Below are 22,019 nucleotides of genomic sequence, written 5' to 3'. Positions count from 1 at the left end.
ACAATCAGCTCTGTAATAGATGCTAAGCCACTTGTAAGGTTAGAATGCTGATTCTTCAAAACTTTTAAGGAACATTGAAACATCTTCGTAGTACATGTTTATTCTATCCATCTATCCATCTAGTGTCGTGCCAGTCCCAGCAAGAGTACAACGTGAGGCAGGAACAATCCCTGAACAGGGCACCAGCTTCTTCCTAACGCTGTGACACCGTGTCCTCACATGTTTAATTATTAACAATATAGATTATTTAAATGATGTTAACATTTTATCTGTATAATGTAATAAACATATTTTGCTGCATTTCATCTTAAAATTATATCATCATCATATGTAAATACGCGCTAAAGTGGCTCAGGTTGTGCAATATTATAACTGTATTGCAAGTTTACAGTGAGGTAATTGTACTTATAAGTACAAACAGTTATACAAGGAGCACTTGATGGACTGATTGAGTGCATTTATAGTTCTTGGGATGAAACTGTTTCTGAACCACTAGGTCCGTACAGGAAAGCCTCTCAAGCGTTTGCTGTATGTGAGCAGTTCAAATAGATAGCATGGCTGAGGCAGCGTGTGCTTAATGCTGTATACCGATAATTCTCTTTCTGATCAGGTGCTGTAGAGCTGAGATTCCACACTCAGATACAGTGGGATACATACTTTGAGTGATGCAGTGAGAGTAATATGGAAAAAGATGTTCCACTGTGGAAACCCCTAACAGGAGCAACTGAAAGAAGAAGGAGAATGTGCAGTTAGAGTAACAACGTTAAAGCAGCTATGGTATTTGGAATAGTTTGGCTATTCCATGGACCATTATATTGTTACAGGTTAATTACAATCAACTAATAAACTAATAAACAATATGCGGTTAATTTCAGTGTATTTGATAAAGCCTCGTCAGGGATGTGGATCTAAAAAAGAAAGGGAAACCATACTGGAACAAAAGCACTGCTTTGTACGTACGCTAGGGTTTGAGCTAGCGTGAAAATGTGCGTGGCTTTATGCCAAGTTTAGTTTTTATACATTGCAATGTGAGCATGGAAACAGGAGTACACAACATTTTTGTCCGTACACACCGTTTATATATGAGGCCCCAGAAGCTTGACAGCTGTAACACCTTTGATGTCACTCCCAGTGTCTGTTCGCCTGGACCTTCCCTTTCCTACTGGAAGGACTTGAAACCAGATCTGCCATCTTGAGACAGTTCAATTGGGAACTCGCATCAGGAAAGACATTTCCACAATTATTGAGTGTTTCTTTTATGTTTATTTCACTTCAATTACACAGGACAAATATTATACGGTCCTGGGGACTCATGTATAAACGGTGCGTATGCACAGAAATGTTGCGTACGAACGTTTCCACGCTCAAATCGCGATGTATAAAACCTAAACTTGGCATAAAGCCACGCACATTTCCACGGTAACTCATGCCCTGGCGTACGTAATTTCTCCGCTCGGTTTTGCAGACTGGCGGCACCCAGCGTCAAAGCAGTGCTACTGTTCCTGTGTGGTCACCCTTTCTTTCTTAGACCCACATTCCTGATGCGGCTTTATAAATACACTGAAATTAACTGCATATTGTTTATTAGTGTAATGCATCTGATTGTAATTAACCTGTAGCAATATAATGGTCCAGGGAATAGCCATAGTATTCCAAATACCATAACTGGTTTAGCATTGTTACGCTCACTGCATCTTCTTCTTCTTTCAGCTGCTCCCGTTAAGGGTTGCCACAGCGGATCATCTTTTTCCATATTACTCCCACTGCACCACTCGGAGTATTTATATCACTGTATCTGTGTGGGGAATCACAGCAGCAGCTGATCGGAAAGAGAATTATCGGTATACAGTTTCAAGCACACACTACCTCAGCCACAACGCGTCAAAGCCTTTCCTGTACGGACCTCGCGTTTCAGAAACAGTTTCATCCCAAGAACTATAAACGCACTCAATCAGTCCATCAAGTGCTCCTTGTAGAACTGTTTGTACTTATAAGTACAATTACCCCACTGTAAACTTGCACTACAGTTATAATATTGCACAACCTGCGCCACTTTATAAAGCACGTATGATGACGATATAATTTTTAAGATGAAATGCAGCAAAACATGTTGCTTATAGTATACAGATAAAACTTTAACTTCATTTAAATAATCTGTATTGTTAATAATTAAACATGTGAGGACACGGTGCTGTAGCGCTAGCTAGTTCACGGATAGCTCCTTCCTTGCGCTGTATTATTGCTGGTGCTGATGCAACACTGGAAGGATAGACGGATAGAATAATTAAACATGTACTACGAAGATATTTCAATGTTCCTTAAAAGTTTTGAAGAATCAGTGTTCTAAGCTTACAGATGGCTTAACGTCTATTACAGAGCTGATTGTGTGGCGATTGGGTATTTGAAGAAAGAAAAGTAAGGACAGGAATTGGAGGTTAGTACGTTTGAAAGAGACAGTACTTCTGTAATAAATTATTTTATCGAAGGTCGCACATGGCGCAGCAAGCCTCTTGCGTGAGATATGAACAATCACTGCGCCACCGTGTTCCCATGTTTAATAACATGCTTTCATTCCTGTCATCATGAAAAAGATATCACGTATACATCTCAGTATTTTAATTATTCAGAGAGCTGTAATATCACGAATGTAATGGATTCTGTGTCCTTTCGGTCAAAGAGAAAGAACGGAAGCACGTAGTGATTCACACACATAGAGCACATAGAAGATCAAATACAGAACAAAGCATTTAATGTGCTACTTGAGAAACTAGTAAAATAAACGATTTTAAGATGAAGTTTATGATGTTCTACTTTAATGACAAAATAAACTACGTGATTAAAGTGGAAATTTCGAGATTAAAGTTGACATTTCGTGCTTTTTTCCCACTATGTGCCCTAATAAGCTTTCATATGACACTCAGACGGTCCACTACAAGTCGCCTTTTCACGCCGACTTTGATATGTGACAACTTCTTTTTTATTTCGGGCACTGTGCGACTTTGTGAACTTGAGCTTTCGAGTTTCTCCAACACTATGTCACTTGATCAACTTTCTTTTGTTGATTATACCACTGTTTAAACCAACAAATAGTAAGTTTTTCCTTTGCCTCCACTTGGTATTCGCTGAAATTCTTATATTTTCCCCCGTGCTTTTCCCATTGTCTTTTCACAGAAGGCTATTTATATCAATTTGCATATTCAAAGAGGCATAATTCTGGGAGGAGTTGGGGCGGGACAGAAGGCGCGTGCACGTGCATTACTTTTCACGCTGATTGGGATTTATGTAGTGGAAGAACGTGAAAGTTTGCGTACGCACAAATTCCTGCAACTGGATTTTTCTGTGCATACGCACATTCCCGCTTTTGTGCTTACGCCATGTTATAGTGTGAGTTCTACGCACAGCGTTATGCATGAGGCCCCTGGTGATTTGTTTCACTTCAGCCTATTTAATCAAAGCAGTACTTCTCCCTCTGCAATCTCCAAATCACTCAGTACCTCCTTAGTAGTACCTTTAACTGCTGGGAGGTTATCCACTTCTTCATGTGTGAAAAATGCAAGTTTTAAGCATCTGCTACTTCACTGTCTGTAGTCTTGATGTTGCACCATCATGCTAAGTTATGTGTGATAATATAAGTTTTCTTGGAGGAAGAAGCTAATATTAGAAGCATACACACCAAATGTCATCATTTAATCTGGTACAAAAGACTGTTTCCTTCATTACCTAGGGTCCTACTCATCAGACATCTGTGTAATAAGGCAGTGGCAACTAAATAAACAACTGAAGGCACAGTTGTAGGCCAAATATTTGTTAAATTTTCAGATGTAGTAAATATATAATAATATTGTATACATTTTTTATTGTAGAGGTTTATTTGTCTGTGATGTATTGAACTGTCTAAAATCATCCTTTTAATAAAGCAAAGTTTATATTTTTTCGACAAAAAAACCTGAACTTAATTTAATTGGACCTGTATTCAGAAAGACATTAGTGTTGAAAAAAACAAATAAGCATTTACAAATATTATGAAGAGAATACAGACACGTTTTACCAACAAATGTTGTTGGCAGCATTTCAAAATTACTTAACATTGCTTCTATAGATAATGTAGCATAACATAACATTCTTAAAACTGCTTATTCCAAGTCATAGTCAATGGAGACCAGAACATTTTTGAACTGTATTAAACAGAGTTCACTTCATTACAAATACATTTTTTATTGAAAAAACAAATATATACTAATAGTTGTACATTTACTAGTTTGTTCCTAAAAAATATATATGTATTTTTTTGCACAAAAATATACCCACCAAATTAAGATTTATTATAAAAGATTTAGCACCAAACAGATGAATTTGTAGAGAGCTTAATCCGTCACAGTAATTCCTCTTCTATCTATCTATCTTACACACATACAGTACATCATAAATTGTTAGAAATAAATATCTTTAAATGTAGGTGTTTCTTTGTGCATAGTATTTTTCAGAAAAGAATTCATAATTTTAAAAGCAATTTGTATTGCTAAAGACTCTTTTAAAGAGATTTTTCCTTATATATTCCTTACCCTGGTTCTTGGATAAAGTTCTTTACAAAATAGTTTATTAAGACCATGATAAAGGCTGCTTTTCCAAAGTAGGTCAAAGAGAGATCAAGGTGTCATTTATGAATTTATTATAAGTTCCTGTTTTATCAATAAATATATTTGTTCTGTATCTAGCAAAAATATGGGAATTTTCTTTTACAAAGTGTTGGATTTATTATGCCCACAACATTCCCCTCTGAACGGATACATTAAATTATTTCTATTTCCATATGAAGAAGTGTTTCTTTCCACACCTAGTTAGTGTGTTCTTCTGCCAGAATGAATAAACTGCCACTTTGGTAAGCATCTAGCACTAAAATTTTCCTATGGCCTCCATGATTTTAAATAATATTAGATGTCATTCAGAGACAGATAAAAATGGATGAAATTATAATTTGCTTATTAAGCATTAGTAAATGCTTACCTAATCATTTTTCAAAGAGACTGGTCTTAGAGCTAAAGATATAGATAGATAGATAGATAGATAGATAGATAGATAGATAGATAGATAGATAGATAGATAGATAGATAGATAGATAGATAGATAGATAGATAGATAGATAGATAGATAGATAGATAGATAGAACCTTACTGATCTGCAAGGGTAAAATCTGTGCAAAGTGAAAATCAGTAAAATATGTAAACTTTTCAACTTAATGATTCAGTACAATTTTTAAGTCATAGGTCAAATGTGTGTGGCACTTTTCAACAACTGGGGTGTTCTGCTGCTCTGCTTGTTTCCCTGGACTTCATTTGCAGTACAAATTATATTTCAGCATGGCTCCAAGTTTGGTTCCTGCGAGGTATTGTTCAAACTTAGCATCTACTTCTTTGCTTTGCTCTTCAGTAAAAAGGTTTTTCCAGTCTCCTACATCTCCTAAGAGAAAGACAGGGAGAGACACAGATGGAAAAGTCATTTGAAAAGTTACTTTTTCAATGTTTGTTATTCATATATACATGTATAGTATAATTTGACACCATTTCTACCTTTTGTTAAGCTAAACCCAGAATCCTATTAAAACAGACTCTCCTCCTAACCAGCAGAACCCAGAGTGTAGTGAGTGTGAAGCAAGACCTCTAACTTTTTTAAAAAAAAAACAACATTTTCACAGATTTATGGAGTGTATCAGGCTTTATGCTTTGTGAAATAAATGTTGAAGGACCAAACAAAACATTGTTTAAGCTGCGTAGACTCTGAAACAAGAGATGAAAAGAATAGTTAATTTGTTATGGCTATTCAATGTTCTTTTGATGTGCTACATCAGCCCATGGATCGAAATGTCAGAATAAATAGGAAACTGTGCAATCAACAATGGCAGGCACAGTATCAGACCACAATAATATACTGTTTATCAGAAGTAGCAGTGGTATTGTCATGTATTAAGAGCATAGTGAAAAGTCTTACTTGCATGTGTTACCCTTAATAATAATAATTCATTACATTTATATAGCGCTTTTCTCAGTACTCAAAGCGCTATCCACACAGAGAGGAACCGGGAAGCGAACCAACAGTCTTCCACAGCCTCCTTACTGCAAAGCAGCAGCACTACCACTGCATGATGCACTACAGGAATTCTGCCTTTGACTGATCCATAGAACCTTTGAACCTACAGGTTAACTTTGTTTTGGGACACTGGTAGATGGTGTTTTTATTTTCTTCTTTGTTGCCAACTGAATTAATTGCATTGGATTTTCTTTCGTACATTTTAGCCAAACATTATGAATTTCTAAGTTACTACTAATTTAAATAATTAGATGTTCACTTATGTATAGAAATATTTTGTGGTTATGTACTTTTATGTACTTCTTATTGAAAGGACTTTGAGCCTTCCTTTAGTGAATATACAGTAGCTGATTAAGGAAAAACTTGATTACTTCCCTAACAAGCCCTAGTGTATTGGCTGTTAGATGAAGCTGAAGCTTTGACAAGCAGCTTCTTCCATGGTCAGAAATGCCACCTGTCTCTCTTGGGGTGATCCTTCAAAGACTTCCTTTACCGGCCATCAACACACAGGTAGCTCAACAGCAGCCTGGCTACTATAATGTATTGTGTCCCGTTTGACTTCTAACCTGTTAAATGAAACTCTCATATTTGTTTTCTTTTCTCTGCGCCCCTTTAGTAATTTCTTCTGGGATGCTCTCTTCAAACATATATCATACCCTAACTGAAGCAGTATTCTATTTAAGCTTCAGACACAGCTATGAAAGCTGACCTTATGGGACCTTACATTTTCCTTGTTGGCCAAAATTGTGAGTGTCTACCCAACATGTCTCTACAAGTGACTTGTGTTCTGACCACTGGGGAATGAATTACTCTAGTTTTACCATCCTTTTTAATTATTTGATTATAATTTAGCCTATACTAATGCTAAATTCATCTGCATGGTATTAGGTGCAAAATGGGAGATTGTATTTAGGACTACACAAAGAGGTACATTTCAAAATTCATTACTGTACAATTCAATTTATAATAATCAAAGATACTTGCACAATGCAAAAGTTGCACCTTTCTCAAGGCACAATTTTAAACACAATCAGCTGCTCCTCCTGCTTGTAAGGAAGTGTTTAGTGAACCCTAGCAATTGTTTTCATTTTCCTTCCATGCCCATAAAAACATGTATGGTTATTTTTTATTAATTGTCTGCACTAAACTCAATACTGTACTCAGAAAATCATCAGGGGTCAGTACAGCTTTTGAACTGCTAAATGCCTGCATATGTTGTTAGATGTCATATTGGTCATTTTTGTGGTTAGTAAATAAAGAAACTGGTAGTTGCTTTTATAACTTAGTTCCCAACACTGCACTGTTATGATAATAGGCATACAGTATCTCTTGTTTTGTTCCTATACTGGCAATTCAGTATGTAAAAAAATGCATGATCTTATAATCATTTATTAAAATGAAGTTGATTAAAATCAATGAGGTGTGGTAGTGCAATGGGTATAGTTGCCAGCTCAGAGCATTTTAGACACTGGTATAATTCTTGTCTGATGATATTTTTCTGCGTTTGGAGTGTTTCTATTTTATGTTTTCACTGATTTGGCCATTTAATGACCCTAAATTGATCGGATACATCTATTTTTGGCATGATGCTTACTTTGAGTTCTTTGATAACAGCAGCCCTGACTGGAAAAATTGAATATAAAACATGGCTCTGTGGATAGATGGAAATCACAAGCAAAATGGAGGGAAAGGTAAGCGCTTCAGGAATTGAAAGTTATTTAAAAATTAAGTTTACTGATAGCAGTTCATGAACAGTCCTTTTAAAAAGGAAAATGACTTGAATTTCACTCTGACCTAGGACTAATGGAGATATAATATAGCTTTCATTAGCTGTATGCTTTTATTTACTAATTATGATGGTGGAAAATGAAATTACTGATGAATGTAGCACAGGTCAGGTCAGGTTGGGCAGCATGCACTGGTACAGTGCGTCGCCGCACCCACCACATGATGAAACAAGTCAGGATCCCAGTTTGCAACCCCCCCAGGCAGACACGCGGTGCAGTCCCACCCACCAGAAATGACCCTCTATCTGCCACAGCCAGGTATTACGTGGGTCATCCCTTGGCCTGGTCCAGCCACTCGGGTCCCCAACAATGAGGATCTTACGAGCCAGATCACCCTTGGGGAAACGCGCCACATGGCCATAGTGCCGTAACTGACGCTCCCTCACAATGCAGGTAATGTACCTCATTCTGGACTCCATAAGCAACCACTCATTCGACACAAAGTCAAACCAACGGTACCCAAGGATTTTCCAGAGAGACACAGTACCAAAGGAGTCGAGTCTTCGTCTCAGGTCACTGGATAGCGTCCATGTCTCACAACCATATAGCAAGACAGGAAGCACCAGGACTCTAAAGATTTGGACCTTCGACCTTTTGCATAGATATTTTGAGTACCACACACCCATTTCCAGCAACCTCATGACCACCCATGCTCTCCCAATCTGTCTACTGACTTCATAGAAAGAGTCACCAGAACCATGAGTGTCACTACCAAGGTAAGTAAACCTCTTGACAAGGTTGACACTCTCTCCGCAGACACACACTGCTGATGGCTGTGCCTAAGAGGTCATTAAAGGCCTGGAGCACAAGACAAGTAAAACATGTTTGGTACTTGGCAGTGATCAAATGCGTTTTGCATTATAAAAGGGGTCATCTGTACACTACTTTCAGCATCGTTACTTGTTCTTGAGCTTGCTATGGACTGCAGTCTGCCTCATTCATCCATCCATTATCCAACCCACTATATCCTAACTACAGGGTCACGGGGGTCTGCTGAAGCCAATCCCAGCCAGCCCACTGCAGGGCACGCACACACACACACCCACACACCAAGCACACACTAGGGACAATTTAGGATCGCCAATGCACCTAACCTGCATGTCTTTGGACCGTGGGAGGAAACCGGAGTATCCAGAGGAAACCCATGCAGACACGGGGAGAACATGCAAACTCCATGCAGGGAGGACCCAGGAAGCGAACCCGGGTCTCTGAACTGCAAGGCAGCAGCGCTACCCACTGTGCCACCGTGCCACCCCTGCCTCATTCAATTTAAAATAATTTGTCAATTTAATGTTTGTTATTGTTAGATTTGATTGACAGTAATTAGCCATTAATTACAAAAGAGACAGACTTTAATTTATTTACAGTATGTAAAGTAATAAACATCACACATTTTTAATGTACATTTATAAACATTAATCAATGAATTTTATTTATATATAAAGAGAACATAAATTACCTTTCCTAAATATAACTTGGCCAAATTGTCCATGAGTGTTAATCGATTCCTCCTTCATAGTCTTAAATGTACAAGCTTCAGTGATAGATTGGATCTGTTCTTCAGTCAAGGTATAATTGAAGAATTTACTTATTTTTTCGATTCCGTTTTGCAAGTTCTAAAAACCAGGCACAAGAATAACTTGAGAATGTCACTTCTTCTTTATTATTTTCATGAATACATATAATCCTTCAAAATATCCACCATAATATTCTGTTAACTTTAACTAATTACTTATTAATACATGCTCATCTACAGTATGTTAATAAAATATCAAATGAAACAGTAGGCAAGGAAAGGTTTTGGGCCTTGCCACAATATTACTGTTCTTCTTGAAGAATTCTTTGGTTTCACAACTGTAATAGAAAAATTGTGACAGTAAAATATCCAGAATTCACTTTTACCACAACATTAAGGAGCCATTGCAATATTGCATGAAAGATGGAAACAAAAGCCCTGTAGGCGACCTGAATAGGCTGGGTTGTTGGTCTCTGTTTTGGAAAAAGGAATTGCATAATGTGTTATGATGAAATTTCAAGAGTCAGAACCCGCAGCCTCTATGAGAAAAGTTAGACTTTAGATTCAGAACCTGAAATGCAGACTGCACTGTTAATGTTCAACAGTGGACCAGATATTTATCCTTTTCTATTTATGTATTTTGTAGATCAGGAAAAGGCTTATGACCTTGCCCCCATGGGTATCTTGAAGATGTTGCAGAAGTATGGGACATCAGAACCACTTTCTCCATTAATATGTTGAAAAAACGGTTACTTGAAAGAGACATAACTTAGGCAAAGGACTCCATTAAATGTGCAGTTTGTTTTATTTCTAATTCTTGAATTTGATTAGCTCAAAGCAATGTCAAGTTTGAAGACTTTAGGGCTGCGAATCTAATATTTGTGCTGCATATCTGCGTGAGGTTCTGTAACTGAATAGGTGCATTTTGTAATTTGGTAATGTTTTAATTGTTTTATTTTCATTTTTGGCTGTACAGTATATATTCAGTTATTTCATGGGATCAAAATGGCTGTATCATGGTGTACATGGCTATACTGTATTTGTCAGTGTGTGACATCATGGCAGACACTTCCCCTATAAAAAGGAGAAGGGGACATGATTCTAATTGGCAGCACTTCTGATCACAAATACAAGACTCTTACAATCTATCCTTTGACAATACTGAGCTTCTTTTGTGCTTTATTTTCATTTCCCTGTCCCAGCATTGTGCTTTATTGTCATTAGGATGGAGTGCTTCAATAAAAACACAGGGACACAGATGAAAGTTGATTTACAGTAAATTTTGCAGAAATGTTAGAACGTTTTTTTTACAACAAAGTATGGTGTTAAGATAGTAATACTTTGATACGGTGGCCCTGTAACAAAGTACTAGAATGGGGAGCACTCCAGTTTACTTTTGGGTCTTTTATTTTTATAACTCCTGCATGGGAAAAAAAGAAATGGATGTCCGCCTGTTAATGCACACCATCATGTACATACAAAGGGGAACTTTGATCGCTAACAATTTAATTGAAAAAAGAAGGCGATATTAACTGTCCCTCACTTAGCACACCACTTAACCAGAAACTTTCCCTGTGAACTGACAGACAAACCTTGCCAACAATCAGTGTTTTTTTTAGTATTGCCACGGTACCTAACCTTTCCGTACACTTTTACATGTCGTCACCTCTCTGATTGTGAGCGCATCATCTCTAATTTTCTGCGGCACCACATGTAATTTTGCGCGTCATCTCGTTTGAATATGTGTGTCACCTTAAGTGTGTGCATCCTCTTCTTTAATTGTGCGCTGTAAGAGCCAGTCTTAGAAAGTTAAAGCCATATTAGTGTTTGCTTAATATGAATAGAATATAAATCTCTTTCATAGTCATAGACAATGGTATAGTCTTTTACCACTGTAAGTTAGTATGAGATTGAACTTTCTTGCTATAATTAAAATACAGTGTGATAATTGAGTCAGTTGTTGTTTAGAATGGATTCCAGTAAACAGGGACTTAAAAGACCCATTTTCACCATAGAAATGGGATAGGCATACAGTTTTCTGACCGTTTTTAAATGGTTCAGAAATGTTTAGAAGTGATTTTGTAACGATTAGAAATTAAACAAGATTTGTAAGCTTTCAACAGAACTTCTCTTAAACAAGAATTTTTCTAATCTTTGCTTTTTCAATTTTCTCTTTTTTGTATGAACTGTTTTACCTTGAAGTTTTACTAAAGCTTTTAAAAACAAAGATATTTTGTCTGTGGAATCATTTCGACGCGTCATGCTTTTGCTGAATCCCATTTACAAGCTGAAGATGTTGAACTTTGGTCATTTTGGATAAACACAGCTACAGTACTTGTTACACCTTTAAATTTTATGTCACTTGCCCTTTGGGGCCAGCGTACTTTGAGGAGTTGACTGAATGATATTTTTGCAAAGAGTTACATAAACAGAAATTGATGAACTACCTGGACTGTTCTCATCCAATTTATAAATTATTAAGTTTTTATTTTATTATTAATGCAGAAAGCTGTACTTTACCTCTTTCAGGTCTTCATATGTCACAATCAGCACATTTTCATCATCCATTCTTTTGTTCCACTCAACTGCGTGATCAAAATAACAGCCCCAGGGAACTGGAAAAAATAAAATGGCAAAATTATAAACTCATTCATTAAGGAGATTTAATGTCAGAAAATTACACAATTAGAACTTGCCATAACAATAAAAAGAATACAACTGGAACTTAGAATTGAAATTAGGATGGTCATTGAGGATTATTGCTTCTGTACATTATTTTTTGCTACGGTTCTCTATACATGAAGGGATGCCATTGTATCTCTTACTAATATATATTAATAATATAATATATATTATATCATGATATCGCCAAATATCTAATTGTCAAATACAATTCTGAATAAACCACATTGTTTTGTGAATAATTAAACTTGTTCTGGTTTCCCATTTGCAATACTTAAGAGAAGCAACTTGTAATAATATACCATATTACAATTTAACAGAAATGTCCGCTTTTGACCTCGTTTTAGTTAAGTTGGTCTTAGGGACCATTCTTCTAGATATTGTGTATTTAAAAGGCAAAAAAAACCACATTTTTACTCCTTTTGGCACAGCTACAGAAGGTAAGCTGAACAGTGTATACCATCTTTAATTCATGAACTGTATACCAAGAAAGTAGTGAACAAAACAGGCACACTAAACATCCATCCATCATTTGTCTGGACCTGTATTTTCCAGTATTGAATCATCATGAGTTGGAGCCTGAGTGAATTCATGTGACAGGTTGTCTGTTCACATGGGGCTATCAAGGGCAGAAATAGTGCAGTGCAGAGGCATAACATGAGATCAGCCTGGCAATGTGAGTAATTTAAAAGCAAAACAAACACTGGAAAGTAAAGAGCTCATCAAGTTGCCAGTGTGGATAGATGACTCTGGGGGCAATACACCATATATGTGGTTAAGGAAGGCCAAAGAAATAAATATTATGAAGACAAAAAAAAAGTAAGGCAGAGGCTATAGAGGACAGATAGAAGTCTGGAAGTGCTCCCTCAAACCATTACAAGGCAGCAGAGTACTCCCACATGGAACAGATGGGACTTTACTGCATGTCACAGAAAGCAGCACTGGAATCACTAAGAGTGCCATTTTTGGTATATTGAGGGTTAGCAATAAAAGGTTACATTAGGATATGAGAAGGCCCTGTAGAGTGATTGCCCCAAGAACTTCTCACTAAAGAAATTTTACATGATCACCCCAGTTGTAAACACAAAAGTTACATTTTCAAGGTTGGATTTCAATGAAGTACACTATGTAGTTAGGATTTTCATATATGATGAGATTTTGGAAAAAGGAATATTCACTTATAGTGTATTTAGAAACAATAGTTAAGTATAAGTTCTTTACTATGATGTTTTTATAGGTCAATAATTTATAGTAAAGCCCTTTAGGACCCCAAACAAAGCAACTGTCTCCTTAATGTCCAGAATGATACAAACACACATTACTTAGTAAATTAGGGACTTGTTAAGTACTTGCTCTCTCTCTTACCCAGAACTTCTTCCCCAATAATAATAATTTGTTCAGAAATGTTACTTATCAATTGTTTTCTCTAAGGATTTTATTTTAACCTATTACAAACTTAAACCAGCTCTGGCTGTTCCTATCAGTTTTTACTGCTTAGCAACTGTATTTAAGCTGCAGTCAAATGACAGAAGGAACAGGGAAAATAAAGTAAGGAGTTCATATGATGTTCTACTTGTAGAATTGTGGACTTTGAGAAGATGCTTTTTTGAGTTATTTTAATTTTACAAGACTTCTAGTGTTTTTCAAAATCCTTGTACTTTTTGACCATTGCTGGATTTTTTATACTTTATCTAGTGCTTTTGTTCTTTGTTTTGCTAATCCGGTGTATAATATTTTGCCTGTGTTTTAATCTTGCTTCTGCCCTCTTTGAATACAGTAGCCACTCCTGTTTTTGTCTGCCTAGGCATGACCTCTTTGTTCCTTAACCATTCTTTGAATAGCGGGCTTGAATAACAAAATAACAATAGTTTTCCTTATTTGTCATGTCTTCTTTCATGCCAGGTTATCACAATTTGCATATTTTACCAGCATGTGCAGCTTGCCAAGCATGGACAAACTATCTGCGAAGTTGGGCTTCCTCACCTACCACAATTGGTGGGACAAGATGAGAGGTCAACAAGCCTCTTAAGATACAGTTAGGCACTGTGTGTCTGGCAGAATATTTACATTGTAAAAGGCCTTGTGGATATTTAATAGCTATCCAGGAATGCTGCCTCGGCTTTTGAAAGAAAACAAAAACACTATGTTTCTCTTTGCAGATCATACAATAGGAAGTTGTACCCCAAGACAATGTTGTGAACAGGGTTTTATACGTTGGTTATTTTTCATTACCTCCAGCTTCTTTCAATAAAGTTTCTAGGAGTCAGTTGTCTGTATTCCTAGATAAGGCGAGACAACCAGTTCTACAGAAGGTAGTTCACAGACCTGCAAAGGTTTACTAAGATATGAAGAAGTTTATGTTAATTTTCTGCCAGCATACTGGTACAATTCCTTTCACCTGGCTCCCAAAGACTAAGCTAGTATAATCATCCATCCATCCATCCATTTTCCCAACCCGCTGGAATCCGAACACAGGGTCAGCGGGGGTCTGCTGGGAGCCAATCCCAGCCAACACAGGGCACAAGGGCAGGAACCAATCCCGGGCCAGGGTGCCAACCCACTGCAGCTAGTATAATCAACCTTGCTGAACTAAATATTATTGTTTACCCTTCAGTATATTCATTGTCACATTTGAGCACATGGGAGGCAGTGAATTGGCTTGACTAAATGTAATATGCCAGGTCAGGGGCTGACAGAATGCACTAACATCTTTTCTTCCACTTCTGTAGATCATCAGAAGGAAAGCCTGCCTAAAGCAAACACCCAGACCCTACTTCTGGCTCCAGTCCCCACCCTGCTCCTGACCTTACTTCTGCCTACAGCCCTTTGGACACACTTCTTCCTCCTCTCCACCTATAAAGCCAGCCCATTCTTTTCCCAAAAAAATCCCGTCTTGGACTCAGTTGTTTGAGATTACTCAAGTGAATGTTTTTATTTTGCCAAATCTTTTTCCTTGTCTTTCTGCTTCTTTCACAACATATTCAACATAATACCTGAATTTCCCCATGGGATTAATAAAGAAATCTAAATCTAATCTAATCTAATTTTCTCTATTTCAAGTTTTGGATCAACAAATCCCAGAAAATGTGGAATTGGTATTTCAATAATTTTATTAAAGCTAGATTAAGACTAAATACTGAAAGGAAACAATATTTTTAGATAAATTCAGGTACTTAGTTGTTAAACACAGATGACGCTACTGCCCTACAGTAGGAGATCATGGGCTCACATCATGGGTCCTCCCTGTGTACAGCGCTTTGGGTAGTGAGAAAAGTGCTATATAAATGTAATAAATTATTATTATTTTATTATTATTAAACTATTACTGAACCCCTAAATGGAGATGAGAAAATAATATATGCATATATTTCTCATATGCACAAGAAAGTTTTGCGTGCTCACAAGATATTTTTGCGACACAGGTGCTTCAATGTGCTCACGACATTTTACATGCACATGAGAAATAAGAGTTTTTTTTTTCTTTTTTTACTCATGTCACTTCTAGGATTCCATAAACTACAAATCTGTTTCAAGATTTATTAATTTAAGGAATATTAGTTATCACTGCTTTTGGGGAGAAATCAGTTAAAACCTTAAAAGAGACTCATAAAATATGTATGGCCATTTTCTCATGTACAGTACATTCATTGTAACTGAAGACAGTTGGATCAGACATTAGCTAAAAAAGGATTCCACATTAGTTAAAGAATACATACAGAAGAGATATTATGCCAAGGGTCTTACCATCTCCTCTAATAAATTCTGAGAAAAAAGCATCCCAGGATTCATACGTCACCAGGACTGGGTTATTCTGGCAAAAATGGTAATAAGAAACAGCAGTGTCTTTGGGATTGCGGAACACAACCAGCATCTAAAAAAATAAAAATGACAGCTAAATTAACTTTTTCAGATAGTAAAGAATGCATAATGAATCCATGTATAAGTAGGAATTAGAAACTGGTTGATAACACTTTAGTTTAGGTACTGCAAAATGTAGCTATTACTAATTTACTGTTATATAACAAAACATTAGCAAAGGTTTCTTTTGGTCTTGATGTCACTTACCAAGCATCAGTAAAGTGGTCATTCATCTCTGCAATGTGGCCTACTAAAATAACTTCAATTTGGAATGGTCAGGGGTGGCTTGAGTGAGACACATGCACTGTGCCTTGATATTGCATATTTCAGTATAAGATCTGTGGTTCAGAGGATAATAACCACTTTACTTAGGCTTTCTAAGTGTTACTAAACCTTTGTAAAGGTGTTGTTACATAACAGTATACTGTAATAGATTCACTTTTGCAGTACCTAAACTAGTTTATCCTTTGACAAGCAATGTTACATTTAAATACGGTGGAAGGACAGACAATTCACATATTTTAAAACCATCATTATTAAGTATAAAACAAACAAAAAATGGAAATTATACTCTGAATAATGTTATAGACATAATGTTTATAGCAACAACCCTGAAAACCTCATTTCTTAAAGAGATCTGGTTAGCTTTTTTATTTAGCCATCACAACAGTCAAGCCTGTCAAGGGTTCAGCTCCCAGTGATGACTCTGTGAACAGTAAATTTTAGTTTTTGTAATCGTAATTAAATACTGATATATGCCACTGTATATGAAGGATGAAAGCAAAGACTATCAGTCCCAAAAAACTAAATAATATATCAAAATGGGTTTATTGGAAATTTCACTGAAAGGTTTTACAAATCAGCTCAAAAAGGAAACAACAAGAGAAAAAAATTAAACCTCTCAAGGAAGATAAAAAATGTTAATTATCCATAGTTAATGTTTATAGTTACAAAAAATATCTATAAAAAAGATGTTTAAGTGACACAGTTTTATTCAAAAATGCACTAAAAAGTAAAAAAGTAAATGTTTTTCTTTTACTAAGACTTTATTGGTCATATGCGACTAGAAATAAAATCATTTAGAGCCAATAAAAGAAATAGTTGTATTCAAATAAAATGAGTAAAATTTCTAACTAGCTTAACTATGTCAATAAAATGACATATCAAATAAAAGTTGATTAAAGTATGTAGGATAATGGTTATAATTGGAGAATTTTTCAAATGATAAGAGTTATTTTTTGGAATCATTTAAGGAATGATTATATTATAGTACAATATGAGGAAATGAAAAATTTAAAATTGACGTAATTAATGTAAAGATCCTGGGTCAAAAATGATTAAATACTGCATTGTCACTGGAGATCTGCATGAATGCAAAGTTTGAAAGAAATTGGATCGGTAAAAGTGGATAAAAAATTGATTGCAAGTGGATAAAAAATTTATTACAAAATTTTACATGGACAAACAGAGAGTGCAAGATGAATAAAGTCATGTAAAATAATGATAATAATACTAATATGAATCCTCAAAGCCAAAATTCAAATAAATAATAACTAATCAAAACAAAAAGGCCAATTAGGAAAAAGGCCACCTTTAAACAGTGTGAAAACGTTTAAACCAAAGACCTAAAAACGATCATTCTCATTGATTAATTTTAGTTAAATAACCTTCAGCTTTACAAATGGACCTTAGACAAGGTAGCCAAAGACAGAATGTGGAACCCAATGCCATAGCAATTGAACTGGGGCTCAAAAATGTCTTGAATAGGAGCTCAGGTGGATGTCCCATTGCAAACCATTAATAAAAAATAGACAATGAAAAGTAACTGAATATTAAACAACACAACTTCATGAAAATAACAAAACAAGCTACAAACAAAAGGAAAGAAATAAATAACAAGATAAATTAAAGCCAGAAGCAAAGTCCCAGCAAGAACTTAATATTATGAGAGCATTAAAGTAAGAAACTGAAAATAAATTAAAAATAACCCAAAACCCACAAATTCAGCCTCGTATAAGATCACCTCATGAATTTTTAAGTATATATTGAATCTGTATATTTCTTCCAACTTGTGGGATGTGAGAAGTTTTTACAATCTTCTCTGTATTCTTCTGATTACTCAGCATCATACCAATTTCTTTCCAGTAATTTTTGACATGTTTGAAATTTTCAGAAGTAAATCACATAGTCACTGATCAATCACGAGCCTTGCGGTCAACATGCAGTTTCGTAGTATTATTGTTTCCTTAGTCAGCATGTGCAGGGGGCACTTTGACCAAATGGTTTTGCTCATGGATAGCCAAGCATGTGTCACAGCATTAACCATTTTGCCGATGCAATGATATCTACTGACATAGCAGGCATTGCTCTCCCGTCTCCACTGCACTGTCCTCCTTCAGTTGAGTGTTGCTCATCTTCCTCCCAGCTCTGACTCGCCTGGACAAGTGAGTGTGGTCCCTTTTATTGAGGACCCAGGAGCACTTCCAGTGCCAGGGCTCCTGTCTGTTGGAAGCACTTCCAGGTCACATGGAAGTCTCATATAATAGGGAGTACATTTCCTTACAGTTGCCCTTTTGCGGCATCCACAGCCCCTAGCAGGGCTGCTCTGCTGGGCTACATTTCCCGGCATTCCTTGCTGGTTCCCGAATGGGCACCGATATCCAGGGCTGCTGCCATCTAGCATCCCGGGTCAAAGAACAGCCAGTCCTTCCCTGTCCTTCCATTTCATCCTGACCAGGGAAAGTACTGCAAATATGTCTGGTTGGGACACCTGTGCATCTGTCTAGGGCTTCCTGCCCAGGTAAGGAGTCTTCTTTCTCTCTAGCTTAGATGTCCATTCCTCCATTAGGGAATCCTTGTCCGGGTGCAACATTCTTCCCTTTCTCAGCCGTGATGCCTTTCTGTCCTTTAGGGGCCTCCCGTCCAGGTAACGAATCCTCCCTACTCCTTGCCATGATGCTTGTCCATCCTGTGTGCCACCTACATATGGCAACAGTATTCTGTGTTTTGTTTTTCCTGACTGGTCACTGCCATTTTGTGACAGTCTTTGCATAGTTGTGACCACACTGTTTATGGTTGCTATGTCTGTTGCTGGTCATGTGACATGCAATAGGAGGCCTTGTCTATATAAGCTTTTTTCCTTCAGGGTTTTGAATTTCTTCTCCTAGACTGAGGATGTTTGCTTTGATATATTTGAGTATGACTTCTAGTTTAGTATTCTGGTTTTGACATTTGGTTTTGATTATTTCTTTTTTTTCTGGCCTCAGGCCATTTAAAGACTACAGTTTTTGATAGACTCCTTCTGTGACTTCCATCTCCTGTCCAGTTCCTCTTGTTTTCTTTTCCAATTAAACTATTTCATCTCACAAGTTTTTTCACAGCATCAATTTGAGGAAGGAGACTTTCCATGCAGTAGCACAACTATTAGATTGGCATTGGTCCATTTTTGTGGATGGGGTTGTTGCAGTAATTAAAAGGCTCCAAAGCTATAAGGTACAGTAACTGAAATCTGACTGGAAATGGTGAGATAGTACCTTGGTACTGTCAGACAGAAGTGGTAGTTTCCATTTGTTAAAAAAGGGGATGACTGTGTGTTTCAATTACTGGAACAAAGACTCTGTCTATACAGGAAACAAAATGCAGATTTTGTCCTGGCCTTGGAGCAGAGAACTTGTAAAAACCTCATGACTGTATATCCTGTAGTATCAGTTGGAAGGTGTTTCTACTGAATGGAGTGTGGCTGTTTCCATTTCTGGATAAAGGGGGGTGTTTGCATGCTGGGTGAATCGGGTCAATTCAAAATGGATATTTGGGTTTCCCGAGCGTGTATGTGCCCCTTCTCCCTTCTCTCTCTGTGTCTTCTGCACTCATATTACTATGACAAACTAACACCCACAGAGTCTATGATACAAAGGATCTTGCATTATGATGCAAGGGATCTGCATTATATACTCAGAAGCTGTCCTTATCACTACCCTATCTGCGCTACAAAGCAAGGAGCGTACCTTGTTTAAACCAGCAACGATGACACAATGTGCAGTGAATCTATGCAGAATAATAAAGTACAGGTTGAGTATTCTTAATCTGAAATACTTCAGACCAGTATTTTAGATGTTTTTGGATTTTGGAATATTTGCATGTACATATACATATATATATATAATGAGAGATCTTGGGGACACTCTTGATCAAGTAGGGAAATGCAGCCAAAACAATTAAAAGAAGACTCACACATACTGTATAATAATTCATATCACCAAGCTGTTATTATAATGTGCATTGATGTTACAAACATATTAAACCTCAGTAATGATGAAACTGGGTTTTAGCTATATTTTCTGTGCATTTCAAAAGATTTGTTTTTTATTTTATAAACTGGTGTAGTTTGGTTTACCTTATTTTCTTTGCTTATTTATCTTGGCTTTGTTAAAGCAGATGGATTACTGTAGACTCTAAAATAATAATTCTAAAATAGCATTTTACTGGTTATATACAACCATTTCATTTTGGGAATGTTTCTTTGTCTATAATATTGTTTTTTGGCTTTGAAACATTTCCTAATATGTGGACTAAACAGACATCATTAACATATAGTAAGCTAACTAGCAAAATAATAACAGAATGTAGGCCTAGGGAGATATGTGGAAAATAATATTTAATATGTCATAGTCTGACCTTGCCTGAAATTTCTGACTTAGGTGTCAACATGGTGCCTCCTTAACACATATCTTTATCCAGTTATGAATGAATTAGACAGCATTATGGAAATACAAGAAGGAAAAACATAAAAAACAGAAGCCACATGCAGGCACATCACTATATGGGTATACAGTATGGGAATATATAGACCATGGCGATGGCGTATGTGCATCGTGACACCCTACCTCTTCCCAGTTTTTACAAATTAGTAGTATTATGGTTACTATTTTTTGTTTTCCCCTGATACAGCTGTGCAAATACATTGTATCACCGACTAGAACTATTGAATGTTGGCTCCCTTTGCAGAAATGCAGCACTGGACAATGTTCAACTGCCTCCAGAGATAGCCAGGACACCACGGTGTAGCGAATCAGCTCTACCAACAGGAAGAGTCCAGCAGCAGCGTCAAGATCATAAACAAAGGAGAGGGAAGTGTGGCAGTATTTGGGTGAGGCTTCAGCAAACCCCCTGAGATCTGACTCTGTTGAGCATTTTCTCGCTCATGTTCGGTCTCTAGCCAACAAGCTAGACGAACTGTTACTCTGAATCAGCACACACACACGTATTACGGACTACAACATCATGATTTTCACAGACATTTATGTAAACAATGCTGGGTGTGTGGACACTGTTTTAACGGAAAGTCATTGCTCTTCTGATCTGGAATATCTGATGATTAAATGTAGACCTGTTAGCCGACAACAAATGGCACGTGCAGATCAGACGTTTCATGAACACGTCTCCTGCCCCATCCGAAAAGTCTTTGAATATGCATATAACATTGCTGAAGCCTACAAAACTTTCCTGCTCCCTCATCTTGGACAAATAGATCACCTCTTCCTGCTTCTCCTCCCTAAATACACACCACTTATCAGATGTGTGAGACCTTCAGTGAGGACAGTGAAGTTCTGTCCTTAAGTGGCAGACACTGCTTTACAGCAGAAGTTGTCAACACACAAACTGGAGCTTGTTTGCCACCCATGCTACTCATGACTCAGAAGTGGGCATTGAAAGATACACCTCTTCTGTCCTGGATTGCATCAATACAAGCATTAATGAAATCACAATGCACAAACAGATTAAGACCTTCCCAAACCAGAAGCCTTGAATGAATAGAGAGATTAGACTCTTGCTGTAAGCTTGCAACGCCACTTTCAGATCTGTTAATGCTGAGAGCTACAGCACATTCAGGGCCAACCAGAAAAAGGGCACCACGAGAGCCAAACAGAAATACAAGCAACAAATTGAGGATCATTTCAAAAACTCTGACCCCAGTCATGTATAGCAAGGCATCCAGAGCATCACAGACTACAGGAAGGTACATACAACTCCAACATCAAGAATTGTTTCCCTTCCTGATGAGCTTTTATGTTGTTTTTGATCAGGACAATAAA

The 22,019-nt window shown here is 36.9% G+C and overlaps 1 protein-coding gene across 2 annotated transcripts in view; it reads right to left on the bottom strand.

The window, feature by feature from the left end:
• Positions 1–3,952: 3,952 nt before the first annotated feature.
• LOC114648298 (sulfotransferase 6B1-like) overlaps positions 3,953–22,019 on the bottom strand; it is a 54,457-nt gene continuing 36,390 nt past the window's right edge. For both annotated transcript variants that reach the window (XM_051925616.1, XM_051925617.1), the window contains exons 4-7: positions 15,814–15,940; positions 11,908–12,002; positions 9,331–9,487; positions 3,953–5,457 (exon numbers count right to left, since the gene is read on the bottom strand). In XM_051925616.1, coding sequence (XP_051781576.1) covers positions 5,330–5,457; positions 9,331–9,487; positions 11,908–12,002; positions 15,814–15,940 — 507 coding nt within the window. In that variant the 3' untranslated portion in view covers positions 3,953–5,329. The remainder of the gene's footprint in view (positions 5,458–9,330; positions 9,488–11,907; positions 12,003–15,813; positions 15,941–22,019) is intronic.

Source organism: Erpetoichthys calabaricus, chromosome 3, assembly GCF_900747795.2.
Source record: "Erpetoichthys calabaricus chromosome 3, fErpCal1.3, whole genome shotgun sequence".
Taxonomy (NCBI): domain Eukaryota; kingdom Metazoa; phylum Chordata; class Cladistia; order Polypteriformes; family Polypteridae; genus Erpetoichthys; species Erpetoichthys calabaricus.
The sequence above is the reverse complement of the archived record's forward strand: the minus strand, read 5'-3'. Positions and strand labels throughout refer to the sequence as shown.